Genomic DNA, 18,533 nt, shown 5'->3' on the forward strand with positions numbered 1-18,533 from the left:
AATGTGTATAACTGAACCCTTTATCCTACAAGCACATCTAGATAATTGAATTCATTTTTCTGGTTAGAGTTCTGTTTAAGTCAGTGAAGTTTTACATAAGTGCAAGGATTGTCCAGGTGATAATTTATAGGCTTATGTTTCAATGCAGTATTTTTATCAAGAACTTCTTGTTATTAGTAAAACCCACCTGATCTTTCGTGCATCTTCTATGCAGTACAACACTGCACTGGGCAATATGCCTTCTTGGCTTTATTTTTATGTGTATAATATATACACAAATAAAAAGTATCACCTGCAAATAATATTTGGAATGTGAAAGACACAAAATGTAAACATTTTATTTGGCAGTTGTTTCAAACAGGTGAATAAATAAATGGAAAAGTACATCTTAATATTCTTTATAGCAACAGATGCAGTTGCACATGTATTTACATATTGTGGATGCAAAGAACAGTTAATTTAATTTCTTTTTGTTAAAAAATGCAACTTCCAACACCACTAGACTTGACAATTAAAGATGAAGATACTAGTAATACTTTGTTCTAGCAATCTCAACTTTTAAAGGCATTCATTTGGAAGTAAGATAAGAGAGTCATCATGCATTTAGTTCATTTTGTCCGCTTACGGTAGAAAGTCTGATGTAATCTCAGAATTATGAGTGTCATGCGCTTAAGTCAACTATGACATGTTTATAAATCAATGTAGTTCCCTTAAAACTTGAAGCAAAGAGAAAATCTCGTTTATCGATGGAGACATGTATGAAAGATCTTGGTGCCTGCACGTTTAATTCTTGAAACTTCACAAATTTTGCCTTTTCCACATCCCAATAATAGACTTGAGTGAAAGAATAATCACTTCCAAGAATGGCATATTGATAATTATTTATCTGAAGCGGTTGGAATACCATTGACCCTCGGGATGGCATCCTTTGTAAATCCAGAAATGCTGAACCACCCCATTTCATTACTTTAGAGTCCCCAATAAATCTTGTTAAGCAAATGTATACATCCTCTTTGACCTTGAAATGCTTCACTGCATATGCATCTTCCATATCTTGAATATCAAACCGCTTAACAAATTCATTTGTTCCTTTGTTCCATTGATATATTACAGGTCTTTGCGAACTACTTGACAGAATTAAATGTGGTTTGCCAGATATTTCAAGATACTCCACATCAGTATCTCTGTACCAGGCATGCAGAGACTGATGGGAATAAAATCCATTCCCATTCCATTTGTAAACCGTGGTGAAACCAGCCTTTGAACTGTCTGCAACAACAAAATACCAGTCTTCAGCAATCCTGAAAGTTTCAATGTCATTGGGTTTTCGGATTTTAAGGATTTCAATATCTTGAATTTTTATAAACTTATTAGCAAAAATATCTCTTTTATATATGTGGGAGCCTCCAAACAGCTGTGCGACAATGACATACAGCTGACTCTCAATAACTATAGGTTTACACACAACAGTTGAAGTACCTGTAAAGAGAAAAGTAAGAGACAGGGTTAGTACCACTTTTTGGATAATTTGTTGTAAGGTTATTTGTCAAGCAGTGTTCATACCTGTAATGTTGTCGTAATTCCTGAACATCACTTCCACATGGTCCCATTCAAGAAAGATGCATTTTCCAGTAAAAGGCTGAGCAATAACTACATGTTCATCATTCATATATGAGAAAGTATCTACTGACAGAGACTGGTATGGCAGGGACTGATAAACTTCAAATTCTGCAAATTGCACACAACAGATGATAATTACAGAGATACTTTACATACTGTACGGAGAAACATCTGCTTATCAGATACCAATCTATTACATATTACAGTATTTCATCACTAGTAGAATTTTTCTGTTGATAAAGGAGCACTGCAATTTGGTTTGCAATCTTTCTCAATAAAAAGAGGTACCATTTTATGTCCCAGTTTTCCAAATCGTTATGCAACATACTAAAGTTTGAGTAGATACTGAAATATAGGACCCTGCTCCCAAATGATTCCCATGTCAGACTTAGACCAGCAAAGTTCATATTGATTTTAGTAGAAATTCCATCCAGAATGCAGCGTTCCTGCAAAACTGGGCTCTAGAATGAAAAACTACAGCTTTGACTTTAAGAAGATTAAATAGTTTGAGGCACATTACCTGTAATAATGCAATCAAACTCTTTTGGAGAGAGGCTATTGATCTTGCGCTTCTTATATTCTGGTGGGCTTTCACAGTAAATGTCTTCAACAGTTGCATTGGTGCTGCCCAGCCACTCCACTAACCACTTCAGTTTGCAGTCACAATTAAATGCATTGCCTCTAAGATCTCTACAACAAATAAATCATGCATTGAAAAGAAGTAGTCAGCTAATGTATTTCTCCTTGAGAATAACAAAACAGGCTTCTATTAAATATGTGCCCTCTTGCTTATTCTTACTTGAGGCCTTCCTGGCTTAATTTCTTCTGAACCACAGTTAAATCTACATACCAGAACCCCCACAGATTTAATTGTATTAAGGTAATCAAGGAGACCTTAACTTGGTGATCAGTCAGAAATTTTTATCTATTTCCCCAAGTTTACAGGTACACAAAAGCCTCCCAAACTAATGACTCCTGTCTCCTTTGCATTACCCTTTCTCAGTAGAAGCATTCTAGATAAAAAAATAGGAATTAATGTAACCTGATGGTCAGCCCATCAGTATTCACTATCTCCTTTACCTACACTCATTTAGGGCTTCAGGAGAGACAAGCAAAGGAATTCTGTTTAAGGCTTTTACAGCTGTCTTCAGTCAGATTTGTGATTGTATGTACAGGAACAGGTGAGCGCCAGGACCAGACTGTGTAACCACCTGGCCATGCTCAGCCTTGCCAAGTAATGCTCCAGATACACTGCCCACGGCCACATCTCACTACTGCAGCTCTGCTCCAGGGATTCAGCCTACCTGCTAATACTGGGAGCAGGCACAGGATTTTCTGAGCTTATTATCCCAAATCAGATGGAACAGGATTTTTACTGGTATTTTTATATATATATACACACACACATACATACATACATATATATATATATATATAAATGATATTTTGATGTTTTGATATGGTTGCAATTAGATTTAGTATGGGATACTTACTTAGACCCATGCTTTATTGATAAAAGTTAGCTTTCCCAGGAACTTCTTGCACATTAAAATGTTACTCCATTAAATATCTTCTACCTTCCCTGCATGCCTTGCTCTCTCATGCATCCCTAAGGATCCTCCCTTCTTATTCACGAAATCTTAATGAACATGCAGCTTTATTACATAACTACTAACAATATTACTGATCTTCATAACTGGTGGAATATTCAAAACCATCACAAATTCTCAACAACAGCAGACAAAAAACACCAAGCCTACTCATACTGTGTAGTCTCTACCCACTAACAAGACCCATTGCTGGCTAGTGGTTTGAATGGTTACTCAGAATGTCCTCTAAAATAATCTCTTTATTCATCTATTATAAGTAAAATATTAATTAATTGCTTTCTTACACATTTGTTAAAGAATCCAAGCCTTTGAATATGTCTTTTGGAAGTGACTGGAGATTATTATTTGCAAGACTCCTGTAAAAGAAAACACTTCAGTATTAGTCCTAGTTGTTCATGAAACTACACATTTTTGCAAATTGTGATATACTGTGTGGGGTTTTTACTTATGGCAAAGAACACTGGCATTCTCCAACACTTAGTTCTAAAAGATTGCTTTTAAGAATAGCTCATTTACTTTGTGAGTTTTCCTTCCACTAAAATGCCATGCCTCCTTCTGCTTTCTCACTCTTCAGCAGCTTTGCAGCATTTACAATACTTCACTTAGCAGAGTAAAAAGTGCTATCACCTTTGGTGTTTTGCCAACACCATTTAACATTTTAAAATAATTAGTCATGATTGGATCTACTGATGTTTTCCCTATGAGATCCCAATACACAGTGCTCGTATCACTGCAATTTCCCCACTTTCTTGTACCTCTTCTAGAAGGAAAATCTTACTAATCTGGGCTGATGAGCTTAGGTTTAGCTCATAGTTTTTAAAAATATGCAGTAATAGGCAATAAATTGTTGGTAAGTGTGAATTGCTTTCCTAGCATGTGCATGTGTAAATGTTTATTACACCAGCAAAAAAATTTTATTAATTCCCAGTTTTCAATGTTGGAAAAACTTGTTTAATTTCAGTGAGTATTTCAGCTAGTAAAAGTGACAAGGAAATGTGAGCAGGCTTTGAACAAACAGTATATTACATTTCAGTCTAACTGTCTCTGTGAGTCTGCCAAAGGTCTCAGATGTCACAGAGGGCATGACAGGAAAAGAATAATGTTGTAGGGTATAGTCTATGTCTCTTTCAATTAACAGAATTATTTATTAGTTATGAGAAGAAACAAAAATGGAAAGAAATCATTCTTGATTAAGATCCCAGTTAGAATCTGTAGCTAGTAAGACTTGGAACATCTTCTGTTTTAACTTGTAAACATAAATGTTATTTACCAACCACAATTTCTCTATCCAAGCAAAGACACTTAGGCACATACTTAAATACAAGAACAAGCCCACATGTACTAGGTCTGCTGCCTCATTTAAAAATAAGTGTTTGTCTGATCAGGAACAGTGAAATATGGGATGTTTCCATTAGTCCATTCTGACTTCACCACTTTCAAAGTACATCTGATTGTAATGCTGTACGTGAATGTATCATGTCCTTCACTAATGTGCAAATTTATGCTCCAGAGCAATTCTTTAAAAGTCAGATAACCCACATGGAGAAAGCTGTGTGGATTTGCAAGCTGAGACAAGTTTAATGCCCTATATTGTTTTTATATGTTATTATATAGCAAACTAAAAGGGAGGGTGTACTTGGAAGCAGGAGCAGTTCACCGCTGCCATGGGTACCTGACTGACAGAAAAATTTAAGCAAGGTTTATCCATTTGCCAATTTTTGAATGAAAATCATGCCTTTTATAGTCCACTGTTAAAAAGCATACTTACATATTACAAAACACTGTCTTGCCTAGATGTGCTGTATGGGATATTTGGATTATAATAAGAGAGTAAAGATTGGCTCAAGCATGCAGGTAAAGTAATGGTGACAGTTTTGAGAGAAATGCAAATCAAAATTACCCATTGTGCATAGAAATTACCATCCAATGCTAACTGTAAGATTCTGACATCAAATTAGTAAATTAGTAAAAAAAATGCAATCTTTTAAATTTTTTTCTGTTTTTAAATGTACTCTGACCAGCAAATAAATCCTGTTGCACAATAATAAATTCTAAATGGCTCTCTTTTACAATAAGGACACACTGTAATTATTGAAGTTAATTGCATTATAGAAGTAAAAATGTTTGGATAGCTTACTGCATTCCAAAATTTATGTTGTGAAAAGAAAGTAAATAGAATAAATAGGACAAAGTTCATCTTACCTAACTTCATAGAACTTATTTGCATGCTCATTTACTATGATTCATTTTAATATATTTTATGTACACAAGTACTCTCTTGCTTCTTAAATGAAATTTGCCTCAGGGCACCAAATGATCATTCTTAATGTGTATATGCAATTTTCCCCAAAAGATGGGGAGTGGTTCTTTAGGCAGATTAAACTAGTGGTGCATTTGAAGTTATTTTCCACAAATTTCTCATTGTCTTTGTGAATAGTGCTCCATGGACAATAGCAGTATGATGCACACATCTATGTCCCAAAAATGTGCATGCAAATGACAGTGGCTCCTCAAATGTGGATCTGTCTTCTGTGCATGTTTTCTCTTGTGAAACTCCTGAAGAATCCCCAAAAACCAGTGTAGCAGGCAAGACAAGATGGTGGCCTTCCTGTGGAGAAGAAACTGTGCCTTCCTCTGTTTTAGAAAAGCAATTTGTTCACTGGCAGCAGCAGCTACTAAATAAGTAAATGCATATGATAAATAATGTACTGGACCCATTTGTGAATATAAAGCTATTCATGTGCGTAAATATTTTGAAGATAGGGTCCCAGTTACCAGCCTTATCCAGCTATCTTTTTTTCTAACAACAGTATAATTCTGCCTGTACCTCTAATATGGATTGTTATGGGATGTGCACAGCCCTTTTATGTACCTCTTTCCCTCTCCTCTCTCGTTCCTCTTCCTCAGACCTAGAGCCATTCCATAAGTAACTTTATCTACATGAGTAGTCACAGTAGGCTTGGTTCCAGCCAGCTGTGAATCGTGTCCTGACCAAAAGGGAAAGCATAAAGTGTTTTATGGTACATTTACTAGGTGGTGAAGATGTGGTGAATTGCAATTCAACTATTATATTTATGCATTAACTGTTTAAAATGGAATGTTTGCTTTCTCTCCTCTGTCAAAATATATGAAAGAAAAAATTAAATGGCCCTGTTTCAAAACCCTCTTGGAGGCTATCATGTTAAGGCCAAAAGGTCAGGATCCCCTTCCCTGCCTATGACATACACCACGTGACATGCTTCAGAATGCAGATGCTCAGAACTGGGTATAAATCCATGCCAGGCACACTACAGATTTTTTTTTTCCTTTTCCTCTTTTGTATTTTTCTTTCCTGTTTTCTTATAGTGTGTATTTTGTTTTTAAAAAAATGTATTCCTCATTAAATTAAATTATTGCTACAAGATAAACTTGCTGTAAGATAAGAGACAAAAGCCTGTATAAAAACTGTCTTCCTAGCTCAGAGACAAGGAAGCTACTCTTGTTTGCAGTGAAATGTTGCAGGTATTTGTTGCCAATGTGTGTCCCACCTACTGAGCACAGTGTGAGAAATGCTCCTGCTGGTGAGGACATGGGGAGCGTTGCTCCTACAGCACACTGCATCCAGAGTGCCTTGGAGCAATTTCCCTCCCAGCTCATGCAGCAAGGGGCTGCAGCAGGTCAGAGGGCAGGGACAGCTGAAGGGCTGAGCAGCACACAAGGAACAGTGAGCACATCCCAGTGTCAGTGTGTGACAGGCCCTGACTGTGGGATGCTCCTGCTCCCATGCAGGAGAGGACAGGGTGCAGAGGAAGGTAGGTGCAGAATGGAAGAAGTAGATCAGTAAGCCATAACAAAAACATCTTGTTGCAAGTCTCCAAAATTGCTCTGGGTGAGATTTTTCAAGTTTGATTTGATCAAATTCTTCTGTATACTATTACTGTCTTAAGTGAACAGGGGCACAGACAGTGATGGCCTATCCCAAGAATGGCTGTAATATTCTCCTGGAGGCATGTCAGACTGGAGCACCTGAGAAGAGGTGTGGGTCCATTCCTCAGCCTCTCACATTCCTAATCACAGCTCCCACCTTCCTCCTTTCCAAGTCCCAAACTGGGACTGACCTCATCCAGTGCCAAGATTCCCAATTTATACTTCTCCCTGCTCCTACATGCTCAGCTGGAAATTCCCTGTGCTCCAAGCAGAGAAAGTCAGGGAACTACTGCCAAACATGTAGTGCTTGGAAGCTGTTTGTGTCTTTGCCTTCTACACATACCACAGTTTGGAAGTCTTTGGTGGAAACACAAAGATTAACATTCGAATCAAATTACTATTAATGCCACTTAAATAACTATGAACAGTTATATATGAAAATGAGAAATTAAACAATACAGTGGTTCAGTTACTATATTAAATATACAAAGTAATATATTCAATCACTTTACTTACAGGTGAATTAAAGATTTCAGTCCTCTGAAAGTATTTCTTGAAATTGACTTTATGTTGTTGTTCTCTATGAACCTGTAATGGGTCATAAAGTGATTCTGGTCAAGCAATGCCTGAAAATTGGAAGCCCACCCACTCTATTCAATAATGCCAGGAAATATACTTTTGTCCACTCACAAATATTCTAGATGAGGAAGGCCCATGAAAGCATCATCACTAATAACATCAAAAGTGTTGGACGTAAACAACCTGCATAAAGAAATGCAAAAAGACCATTAGGGTATCAGCAGCTTTAGAAAATGGTTCAGCAAGGCACAATTTCTACTGCCTGGTTTAATGGTTTTTTCCATGCAAGCACTATAGGTCTGTAAGGCTGAAATATTGCACCACAGTGTGGTGCAAAGGGAAGGATCCAACAATTGTCTACTGAGGCCATCTGATAAAATTCCTTTGACTTCTGTGGGATGTAAACGTGGGTTTATCATGCCAGTAAAACAATGGGATTGTATAAGTGCCTCTGGAGATATACTAGGACAACAATGAAATCTTCAAGTACTACAGAGGTTTAAATTGTCTTGGTTTAAATTGCTGGTTACCCTGACATCAGGTTGAATTTGCAACACTGGCAGGAAGGAAAATCCTTTAACATTTAAGTTAAACTTCTGAGTGTATTTAACCTGAGGGTACTGAAAGTTACTGGGGAAAAAAAAAAAAGAAAAATCTCTTAAATTCAGTCAGTGTTCAAGTCAAAAATATTTTTAAGACCTCACTAAACCTCTTGGAGATACTCTTAGCATATGCATCTAACAGTAAAAATACCAGCAGCACATTTAATTTTATGTAATTTTGTAAGCATTAAAAGTGGACTAGCATTGATTTTTCCAGCTTTATTTATGCTTATCAGCCATGTTAGCATTTGTCCATTATAATCTAGCCCTGGACTGCTACACTTTTAATGTGGTGGGACATCATAAAGCACGATGAACTTCACCCCAGTGGAATACTACATGCACATCTACATTTTAATCAATTGACCTGATGGATAAATAGATTAATACTATGGCATCCTTAGGCATTCAGGAATGCAAGATTTCCAAGTACTAATTAATCCACTTAATGAGTTAATCTCTTATGTTGACGTTTACATTCAGAATAAATTGTAGGTAATTTATTTTCTCAGTTGGCTGTTTCAGATTGTGCTTTTTCCACCTTCAGTATATTCCTATATGAAATGTATGAAAAAATACAAGCAGGAAATTCTTCCTTTTTGTCAAAATCGATTTTAGAGAAAACAAGTATTTAAATATAATTCTTGAACCAGATGACCAATTTATTGAATCCTGCAACTAATTTTACTTTTCTGATATGATTTTACTGGATAATTTTTCCTTTTCTGCACTCCACTCAATAATTTACAGAACAGGGTGGTATCTCTTTAAATAGTATTGCTATTTTATAGATTGCCAGGCTTACAGCATAGGTCTTGCACTTGGTGAGCTCATTTGCCTTCCAACTCATACCCCTTCCCAATGGCTACATCAGATATATTTGATGCACAAAGTATTTTTCCCCCAGATTGTCCTCAGTCACCATAATTGCTGCTTCTGGGGATGGAGGCTGAAGGTGTGGCGCTGTAGCTGGGGACTGTATCACTTGGCAGGAACAGTACAGTGCGAGGAGCTACAAATCCTGATGCCATGATTACCTCCCTTCTTTCTGTGGGCTTTCATGTCTTCAGTTTATAAGGGCACTCTCAGTATGTTGCTGATACACAGAGATAAAAGTGCTGAAGATGAGAGCTGGGAGGTTTTCTCTGCATTTAGGGAACACTCCTGCTGGCACTTCACCATAGCTGTGTAGGTTCTCTGTGTTTTTGTTGTCACACGAAGAGCACAGAGCATACCATCCATACTACACAAGAAGAAAAGCCCTCCTGGACTGGGAGTTATGAGTAGTGTTTAGCTCAAGATCATGATTTTTCCAGAGACCATTGGGGCTACTACATTAAAAATAGTAGTAAATAATAATAGCAGCAGAATTACACCATATTTAGACATCTGTGACTGCTGTATTGGAGATATCCAATTACATTTGGACTTCAAAAGCGTAATGCTGGAGACTATTTCTATATGTATTTCTATTATTATAGAAATACATATAAGCTGCTAAATCTTGCTCTTGGCTAAATTAAACCTACCAATAAATCTATAATCATGCAAAGCTAAAACTTCCTGAAATATTTAATTAACGTAAGTTTTCCATATTCTTATTCCCCTTACTATCTTCTGCCAAAGATAAAATTTTTCTTTCCCACGTACAAACTGGAGTGTTGTCCCCACAGATACAATCCTGCTTCTATGGTCTGTGTTTAAGGAGTCATTTGCTTTAGATCAGCAGCCTGAAATTCCAAGGATGGCAAGCAGCTCAACTACCATGTTAAAAATATATCTGGAAAACACATCACTCATCAAAGCCCACAGTGGAACAAACCCTGCTTTTCTGGGGTCATAGTTTTTGTTGCAGCATTTATTAACAGCAGCACAGACCGTGCATTTCATTGTACAGTAGAAATGGAAATTATTATCATTAGCAAAATGTCATAAGACGTTGTCCAAGCTCACTGTGCCAGGCACTATAATAACTCAAAATAAGATGACTGTGTCTGTCCTACTCTACCATGCCCAAATCTGCCTGCTTTGCAGTGGGATTGCTAAGTGTAGGTGGTGTATCGTAGCCAAGAGAGATGATGTCCTACTCACTCTCTTCAGATACAAGCCCCACCAGGGCTGCTGCTTTTCTTTTCCCCCTCTCATTTGGAAGGCCCATTGCAGCAATTATGTGAAATGTGTCCCTTTTGTGATCTGTGACCACCTGAAAAAAGCTTCTCTGGAATAAAGCACGATGGAAAAGCATTTAGGTTTCCATAGTAACTGCATTTACCTATTTACCCTGTATCCAAAATTGTACAGTATGTCTGCAACTCCTTATCAGCTCCACTTGAGGTAGCAGAGTACAGCCAGGGTCAGGGCTTCAGCTATTGGTATGCCACCAGTTTAATTTAACAGCCAGACAGCTCCAGTCCACCAGCACACACCTCTGACCACATCCAGAGCACACGGAAGTGGGTTTGGGACAGACATCCGATTCTGCTTTTGATCACACTGGGGAGTCTGCCTTGCCGGATTTCTGAGACAAATCTGGGTGTGTGTCAGGCTGGCAGCACATCCACTATAAACAGTTCAGGTTACACCCCCTCTACCTCTGTATAGCTCACAATTATATAATCGTATGCCCACAGTTCTAGGAAAGCCTGTAAGCCTGTAAAAATCCTATGCTGAAATGCAGCTAATAGTTAAACATCCCAAAATATTCTCTTTCCGTCTATACCTCATCACAGTATTTGATTTTTAAATAACTACTTCAATCTTTAATTGGAAGAAAATTGTCATTACTTTTAAGACCATGAAATAACAAGCAGGGTCAAATCCAGGTACTATGAAGGCAAAACTCCCACTGAAGTGACTAAACTTCCACAGAAGTCAATGGCAATTTTACATGGAAAAGGACTTCAGGACCTGTCCCACTGCAATGACAGGCCTGATCTGAGGGGTTCTGAGCTCACAGTCGATGGGAGTTGCAAATGGACAGCTTTACACTGGGATCAGGTCCCAGGAATGCAGAAAATAAACAAGAATAGTTGTTGCAATACTTAAGTCCTCACTGTAATGTTAATTAAAGTATAATTAAGATAACATGCATTCTGTCACCAAAAGCTTCAGCATGTAAGCATTTGAAGTACTACTGACAACAGACAGCCTTGCAAAATACTAAGTAAAAATTAAACATGCAGTATCTTTCAAATTGCTTAAAAGTAATGTATTTTATGATCTAATAAATCTTCTGCTGCTGTTTCTTATAAAATTAATACTAAGACCCTTTCTGAAATATTTATGAATACATATACACTTCATAACAAAAACTGTATCATATAAATATTTCTCACAGAAGCTGCAGAGATGGTGTGAGCAAAAAACTCCCTTCTGGGATTTTAGTAAAAGCAGATCTCACAAAGGATCTGTAAAGAAGAAAAAAACAACCGTACATTAATGTAGCCTCATATATCCATGGTTATAATACTGATCTGGTCATCACAGAGAAATTTATTTATATAAGTAAAAAAAATTACCTCCCCCCCCCAATATAATGTGACAGGTTTCATGTACTATACAAGAAGGTATAAAATGAGATGTATGCACATACACAGACAGACAGACAGATGAAAGAGATATAAAAATCAGGATTCAAGGATGCAGCACAATTTTAACACATTAGCTGATGATTCTGAATGCTGGAGGTACTCCCTGCAGCAAGCAGGGAGTATGCACTGAGAACACCACACATCCTAATTCATTTTAAATCATAAATTAAATAACCAAATGCTTACAGCCCTTACAGTGAGATAACATCAGGCGGAACGCTGCGAGGAATAGATCTGGCATTTTCACATAAAGCATTATCTTTGGTACAAGTACACCAGGCAGGACATTTTGGCTTCACTGGTTTCTTCCCTTCAGTCAGCAAAAGCACAGATAAAAGGCATAAGAAATAAGCAATTCTTCTAAAGGGTCTGCTGGCATTTCCCATTCTTTTGATCCGCTTTCGTTCCAGCCAGTTGAAAGAATATCCCAAAACATGAACAGGGTTCTTTATTCAGCCATTGGATGTCTTTCTCTAAGTCCAGGTCAATATTTGTCTCTGCTTTCCCAACCCTTTTCTTTCTCTTTCACTCTGTTTTTGTAGATAGAAACCTGCAGCTGATCTGTATGTTTCCACTCACTCAGGCAACGTACTGCTCAGAGAAGAGACCTGCGAGGTGCTGTAAGATGGGGAAAATCCAACCGGCTGAAGGGAAAAAAAAAAAAAAAAAAGAAAAAAAAGGAAAGAAAAAAAAAGACTTGCATCACCACAAAAACACTGAGCACAACACAGCATTAGATTGCAAAGTGATGTAACTGAGAAATACACTGCTTTCTGTTTTCACAGGGAGGCCCTTTCCCTGTTTCCAAAAATAGTACAGCATTATGTTTTGCTGGTGGGTGGGTGAGTGGGTGTGGGGTGGAGTATATGTGTGTGGGGGAGAAATCAGTCATCTCTTACTGGATCCCTACAACCTCATGAACCTTTCAGAATTATGCTTCACATATTGCAAGCAGCAGAACTAATGGCAGTATCCACAGGAAAATGAAATCGAATGAAACCATCGAAAGCATTGCTGCAAAAACTGTTAGATTCATTTTTATCCTCGGCCTTTATTGCACATATTTGTACCACTGAAAAATAAGCTGCCACACATGGAAAATATTACAATGTATGAGAGAATGCCTTTGACTGTCACTCCTAAACAAAATATTTTCTCATGCAAAATAGATCCCAAATACAGCTTTTTTTTTTCCCTTTTTTTTTTTCCTTTTTTTTTCCCTCAGAAAAAGAATGCTTCTTATTTGTTGCATGTTTTTTGAGCTGGTTAAATGAAGGCATAGGTGGATCAAGCACAGTTCTATATGAACAACATTAATTTAAAGTTCAAGTTAAAAAATGTATTTTCTTGGAACTGGTTTGATTATTTTCAATGGAAAAAAAAAAAAAAAAAGAAAATTGTCATTTAAATACTAGCTGTGTTAAACCCATAGTTAAGAATGGACCTTCTTTGAAGAATGACAGGATAAGGACAGATCTTGGTGGTAATAATGAACCTTTACAATACTGCCTGGAGGCTGCTATCAAATGACTGCTAGGTGTGGTATGAGTGCTCTGTCAGATACAGTCCTCAGCCTGAAGACTTTACAGTAAAATACATTAAATATTTTATTGGAAACTTAAGCAGCACCTAAGTATTACTTTATTAAGAATGGTAAGACAAAGCTAACAAATGCCAAATAGCTGGGAAGCCACACAGGATGATTTTTTGTTCAATCTAGTATTGCTATTAGTGGAGTTTTGCAAACTTTAACAGGTCTTAACGCTTCCCCGTTGGACAGTTTATATTAGACAGCTTACAAGCACTACTGGGGTTAACCCACTGGTACAAACATTTAATACAGTCAGGCTCACTATTAGCTCCTTCACATGGATGCTGTCTCTTCACAGGGGACACCTGATCTCCTGATGAGGAGATCTCTTTTGACTTCTGGTTACCCCTCCTTTGGTTTCACATGGCTACCTGGCTCTAGCCCATTGCTCCTGCCACAAAAAGCCACAAAATCACAAGATCAACATCAGGCCACATCTATCATCCTCAGGAACAATCCCAGCAAGGCCTTAGTGCATATCCAGGTGCCCACCTTGGATTTGATAGGCTATGGGCAGAACAAGAGCCTGCAAAACTGCAAGGAATTCAGTCTATGTCTACAGGGCAGGACTCTAGCACTGCTGAATCCTTGACTGGGTGGTGGCTGAGGTCCATCTCCCAGGGATGAGGGGAGACACCCAGAGCTCACACCAGGTGGTGGGACTGCATCCTCTGAGGGACTGGTGCAGCCAGAAATGTCCAGAAAGCTTTCAGAGGCAGATGGCCACCTTCAAAGGCCATGCAGGGAGAGGACAGCACTGCCTGTGCATGGCCACACTCCCTGCCAGGCATCTGAGCCCGTGGAAGAAAGGGCAGCTCGTGCTTTCTCAGCTGCCTTGCTCTCTCTGTTGTGTTTTTGTAAAGGTCTTTATTAATTTAACTGCAGGCCCATGTTTTTGCTCTTAAGAAAACCTTCCCTGCCAGCAGTCCCTCCCTGAAGCAGCACCAGCTAAGAGTGGCAAAAACCTGGGTTATTTCTGAGCCTATCCACCTCTCGTAAGAAAATGGAAAATAATTACAGTAGCCAAGGCACTGAAATAATTATTAAGCAAATGTTGTTGCCTTCCCATCCCCCAGTATAAAGGTGACTTCTTGCTCTGGAAATGATCTAATTGTACCTCCTGAGAGGGAAGCTGGATTTGTAGGACTTGCAAAAGTAGGCTATACCATCTTCTCCCCTCCAAGATGTCCAATGGCACAGACATGGTGAGGTGAGAACAGAAAATTCTCTTTTTTCCTGAAAGAGGCCTGTTGTTTGTTTGTTTATTCCTGGCAAAGCCACCCATTGCCATGGCAATATTTTGCCATTGATGGTGAAACCCCGTGTTTCATTTCCTTTGGCTCATTCACTGAAATCCACCATCAATTACCTAGGCATTTCTCTTTAATTAATACTCCAACCACATTGTGAACCTCCTGAAAACTTTGCAGCGTAGTGTTTTCTTCGGTAACAAAAGCACATTCTGCAGCAGAGCAGTAACCTGACTCCAGTTTTGTCCATGCACAGAAGCGCCTGGAAGTTAGTTTTCTATTCCAAACCACATGCCAAAACAACCGCTTTTCCAAAATTGCAATATTATGAATATTTATAACAGTCCCATCAAAAGAGAAGCATAATCACATTTTCCAGGGTCCTTTTCTGCCAAGCTCAGCATCTCATTTCCTGCCATGTAGCAGTTTAAAACCAAAGTGGTTCATGGATTTTTAGTGGCACAGCTTCTCTCCAGCCCGGCGACACTTGGCTCACCCTTTGCCGATGCCATGGCTGTTTGTGTGCGGGCCAGCGGAGCGGGCAGCCGCCTGCTGCGCCCACGGACCAGCGCCTGCCCCTCGGTCCTTGCTTGTTTTCCCGGCTGTTTCAGGTACTGACTAGGCACAATGGGATTCGAAACTCATTTATTTTTCTTTCTGCAAGGTTCCAGCAGGGGGGATGAGGGAGTTGTGGATGCGTTCCTCGCTCTGCTTCCCATCACTTGACGTTCTAGCCGAAAACCCCGCACCTTGCCGTGCTGCGGAGGGGGCCGGCGGTCAGGCGCGTTCGGGGCTGGGCAGGGGGACACTGCAGGGGGACACTGCGGGGCGTCACTGCCTGAGGGACGCGGGCCCCGCGCCGCCGCCTCACCGCGGCCCCGTATCCCGGCAACGCGGCGGCCGCGGGCGGCGCCCGCGCTGGGCGGCCTGGCCGGGCGGGGGCGAGGCCGGGCCCGAGGCAGCGCCGGGGCCGCCCCTCGCCCTCACGGCCCCGCGGCCCCGGCGCTGCCGGCCCGCGCTGCGGCGGCGGCGGCAAGGACGGAGCGGGCCCACGGCGAGCGGCCGCAGTGTGTCCTGCACGAATGTGCCGTCATGTTCTACCTCTCCGCTATTAACCAGAGCCAAGTACGCCTTAGGCACCGATGGCTTCCCACGCAGTGGCTCTGCGTGGTAAGAAACAAATTGCTGTTTCTTCCAATGTATCCAAATTGTCTGGTAACGACAATTTTTGGTGATAATCAACCATCTAGTAAAAATCTTGGTGCAAGTATATGACAGTCAAAATTAAAGCTACTTTTGCCTGCTGCCGCTAGAGGTATTCACCACCCACCACTGCTGGTGTTCTTTGGTCAGACTTGGCACAACTTCCATGGCTTCCTTTCTAGAGCAAACATATACATCATCATCATCATCATTATTATTATTATTATTATATCTATGCATATTCTCCAATATCTGGTTAAAATATTAATACTTCTACAAGTAAACCTGTTTGCTAAAATATTTGAGGACAGCAGACCCAAATGGTCAAAACTTAGAGCAAAAATTATTTTAAAAAATATTTAATATTTTTCAAGGTATTAACTCCATGCCAACGACTATATTTGCATATTTGCATTAGACTAGAATGTTTTCATTACCAACATATGACACAATTTGAATAAGCTTCCTGTGATTTCACGTTCAGTACAGTTCCCTTTGCAGAGCCATATCCTGTTAAAGTTACCCTTGATTTCATCCTGCTGTTAGAAAACTGTGCTGGCCTTTTCTCTGTTCAGAATGAGCTGCCTGCGCATACCTAGCCTAATCCAAAATCCACTGATGGTGATGATGAGACTTTACTGTGCTTGGTGTTAAGCCCATAAAATTACACCACATGGATGGGCAATAGCCCGAATCACACCCAGTATTCACCGATCTCCTAAAGAACAAAACATTGTCATTGCTATGTTACCACTGTGCTTGGAGCAGAAGGATTTTGAGATCAAAGACTCCTACAAATACCTCATGAGTCCGAGTTTTTGCTCTCTTGGCTCTTTTGACCCTTTTAAGAAATTCTGCAGCAAATGGCAAATTTAAAGCAGCTGAGAAGGAGGCTGTACTTTCAATAAACAAAACTAAGTCTTGTGAATTCTAAACAGTTCTGAAAAGACTATGCTTCCTGGTGGATCTTGCCCCAAGAGTCACTGCCAGGAAGAGGCCTTCTGCAGGTTAGGCATAATAAAACTTGAGATGCCTTTACAACAGCTCATAACACAGACAAGCTTGGGAATGATCACAAGACTGCCCAAACCTTTTTATTTGGAAAGCTCTGCTGACTTTGCCCTATCCTGTCTATACAGGTTCGTATTATGGGTATCCTTCTCTATTATACCATTTTCATTAAAAGCAGAACAACCAGGCCAGTCCCTGTGTCAAAAAGCCGAGGAAATGGCTGCTTAACTGCTGCCAGCTTTGGAGGAAAGAAAGACTTGGAGGGTGGTCTCCTTTCCCTTACGTAAAGTAGCCAGTTCACAGTTCACTGTGGACTTAGAAGTGATCACCTCTGAAGTGAGCTCTCATGGCCAAAATTCCATAGTGATGTCACAACACCTACTCCACTGAGCATGTCCTAGTCAATGTGCAGGTGTCTCTGGAACTGCTTGCTGGTTTAGGTACACCAGAATTTGACCAATGACAAAAAATATGTCAGGAGAAATGTACTGATATCTGAATGATCTCTCTTTAAGAAAAACAGATGCACAGTGTATTTCTTTCAAAGGGAAGCCAGGCAAAATGAATCTACTTCTAGGTTTTATTTTGTTGCAACTAAGACCTTTCAACATTCTTATGATCCTCGATGCTTTGTTTGCTTCTAAGCTCTATTATAAACCAGTGTGCTTTGTAGCACCCAACCCAGCAGCATCACATTAACTGCTCTCCTGATAACCAGACATTTTTCTCCAGACCTACACAAATAGTTCTTGCTTTGCTTCTATTGTCTGTATTTTGCCTTGAAAATGCTAACAATGGATATTTAAAGTTGGGGGGGAAATGAAAGAGCAAACATACAAGCTCAAGAGCAAACCAGAGCCCAATTCAAAGATGTATGAAGCTGTGCCCACTTCATGGTTCACAGCAGGAACTGATACCACACCTAATACAGGGGGAAGTGTAAGAAAGGACACAATATAAAAGAACACAAGGTTTCCACCTGCTGCAGAAATCTGGATTTTTTTCTATCTTTCAAGATAATTCTCATGAAAATTTGCCTGTAGTTTACTCAGGGAAGATCAACTTCTCCCATGTTAGAAATGGGGACACTTTTGAGACAGTGAACATGCCCATCCATTTCAGGGGAACTGACATCACACTCACCAGCTAGCATACATCTTACTGTAAGATTAAGTGCCCTCTATATGAACCTCTCAGCAAGGAGAAGTCTTGTTCAAATAGGCAAGTTACTTTTTGCCTTTTTTCCCTCTACATAGCACTATCAGACATTAAAACCATGATACTAGTGAGAGAATCTACGCTTAATTTGTAATTGCCAGCTTCTGCAGAACTGGCATGGTGATTTTAAGAACATATTTCTGTGCAACATTTTCCTTAATAGGATGGTTTCTCTTATCCCAACTCTTGCAAGTACTATTGATTCTGCTCTCTTCCACAGATCACTGCTGGTGTTTCTGCTCTAATGCTATTCTTTAAACTGGATTAAATAAATTAGCTGGCAAAAGAACTAGAAAACAAATAAAACCCTAAACAAGCCCAAATCTTTCAAACCCACCCCCTCAAGCCCCCCA

At 39.5% G+C, this 18,533-nt stretch overlaps 1 protein-coding gene across 2 annotated transcripts in view; it reads right to left on the minus strand.

The window, feature by feature from the left end:
- Positions 1 to 304: 304 nt before the first annotated feature.
- The window catches only part of LGI1 (leucine rich glioma inactivated 1), a 28,901-nt gene continuing 10,672 nt past the window's right edge, over positions 305 to 18,533 (minus strand). Inside the window, exons 2-9 of one of the 2 annotated variants that reach the window (XM_071439126.1) lie at positions 12,103 to 12,551; positions 11,653 to 11,724; positions 7,827 to 7,898; positions 7,653 to 7,724; positions 3,515 to 3,586; positions 2,141 to 2,310; positions 1,564 to 1,728; positions 305 to 1,479 (exon numbers count right to left, since the gene is read on the minus strand). In XM_071439126.1, coding sequence (XP_071295227.1) covers positions 662 to 1,479; positions 1,564 to 1,728; positions 2,141 to 2,310; positions 3,515 to 3,586; positions 7,653 to 7,724; positions 7,827 to 7,898; positions 11,653 to 11,724; positions 12,103 to 12,293 — 1,632 coding nt within the window. In that variant the 5' untranslated portion in view covers positions 12,294 to 12,551 and the 3' untranslated portion in view covers positions 305 to 661. Of the gene's footprint in view, positions 1,480 to 1,563; positions 1,729 to 2,140; positions 2,311 to 3,514; positions 3,587 to 7,652; positions 7,725 to 7,826; positions 7,899 to 11,652; positions 11,725 to 12,093; positions 12,552 to 18,533 lie in introns of those variants that run through there. The other variant, XM_071439127.1, reaches the window with a different exon arrangement.

Source organism: Agelaius tricolor, unplaced genomic scaffold (assembly GCF_023055355.1).
Source record: "Agelaius tricolor isolate 1412-34295 unplaced genomic scaffold, bAgeTri1.0.p SCAF_13, whole genome shotgun sequence".
In the NCBI taxonomy this organism is placed as follows: domain Eukaryota; kingdom Metazoa; phylum Chordata; class Aves; order Passeriformes; family Icteridae; genus Agelaius; species Agelaius tricolor.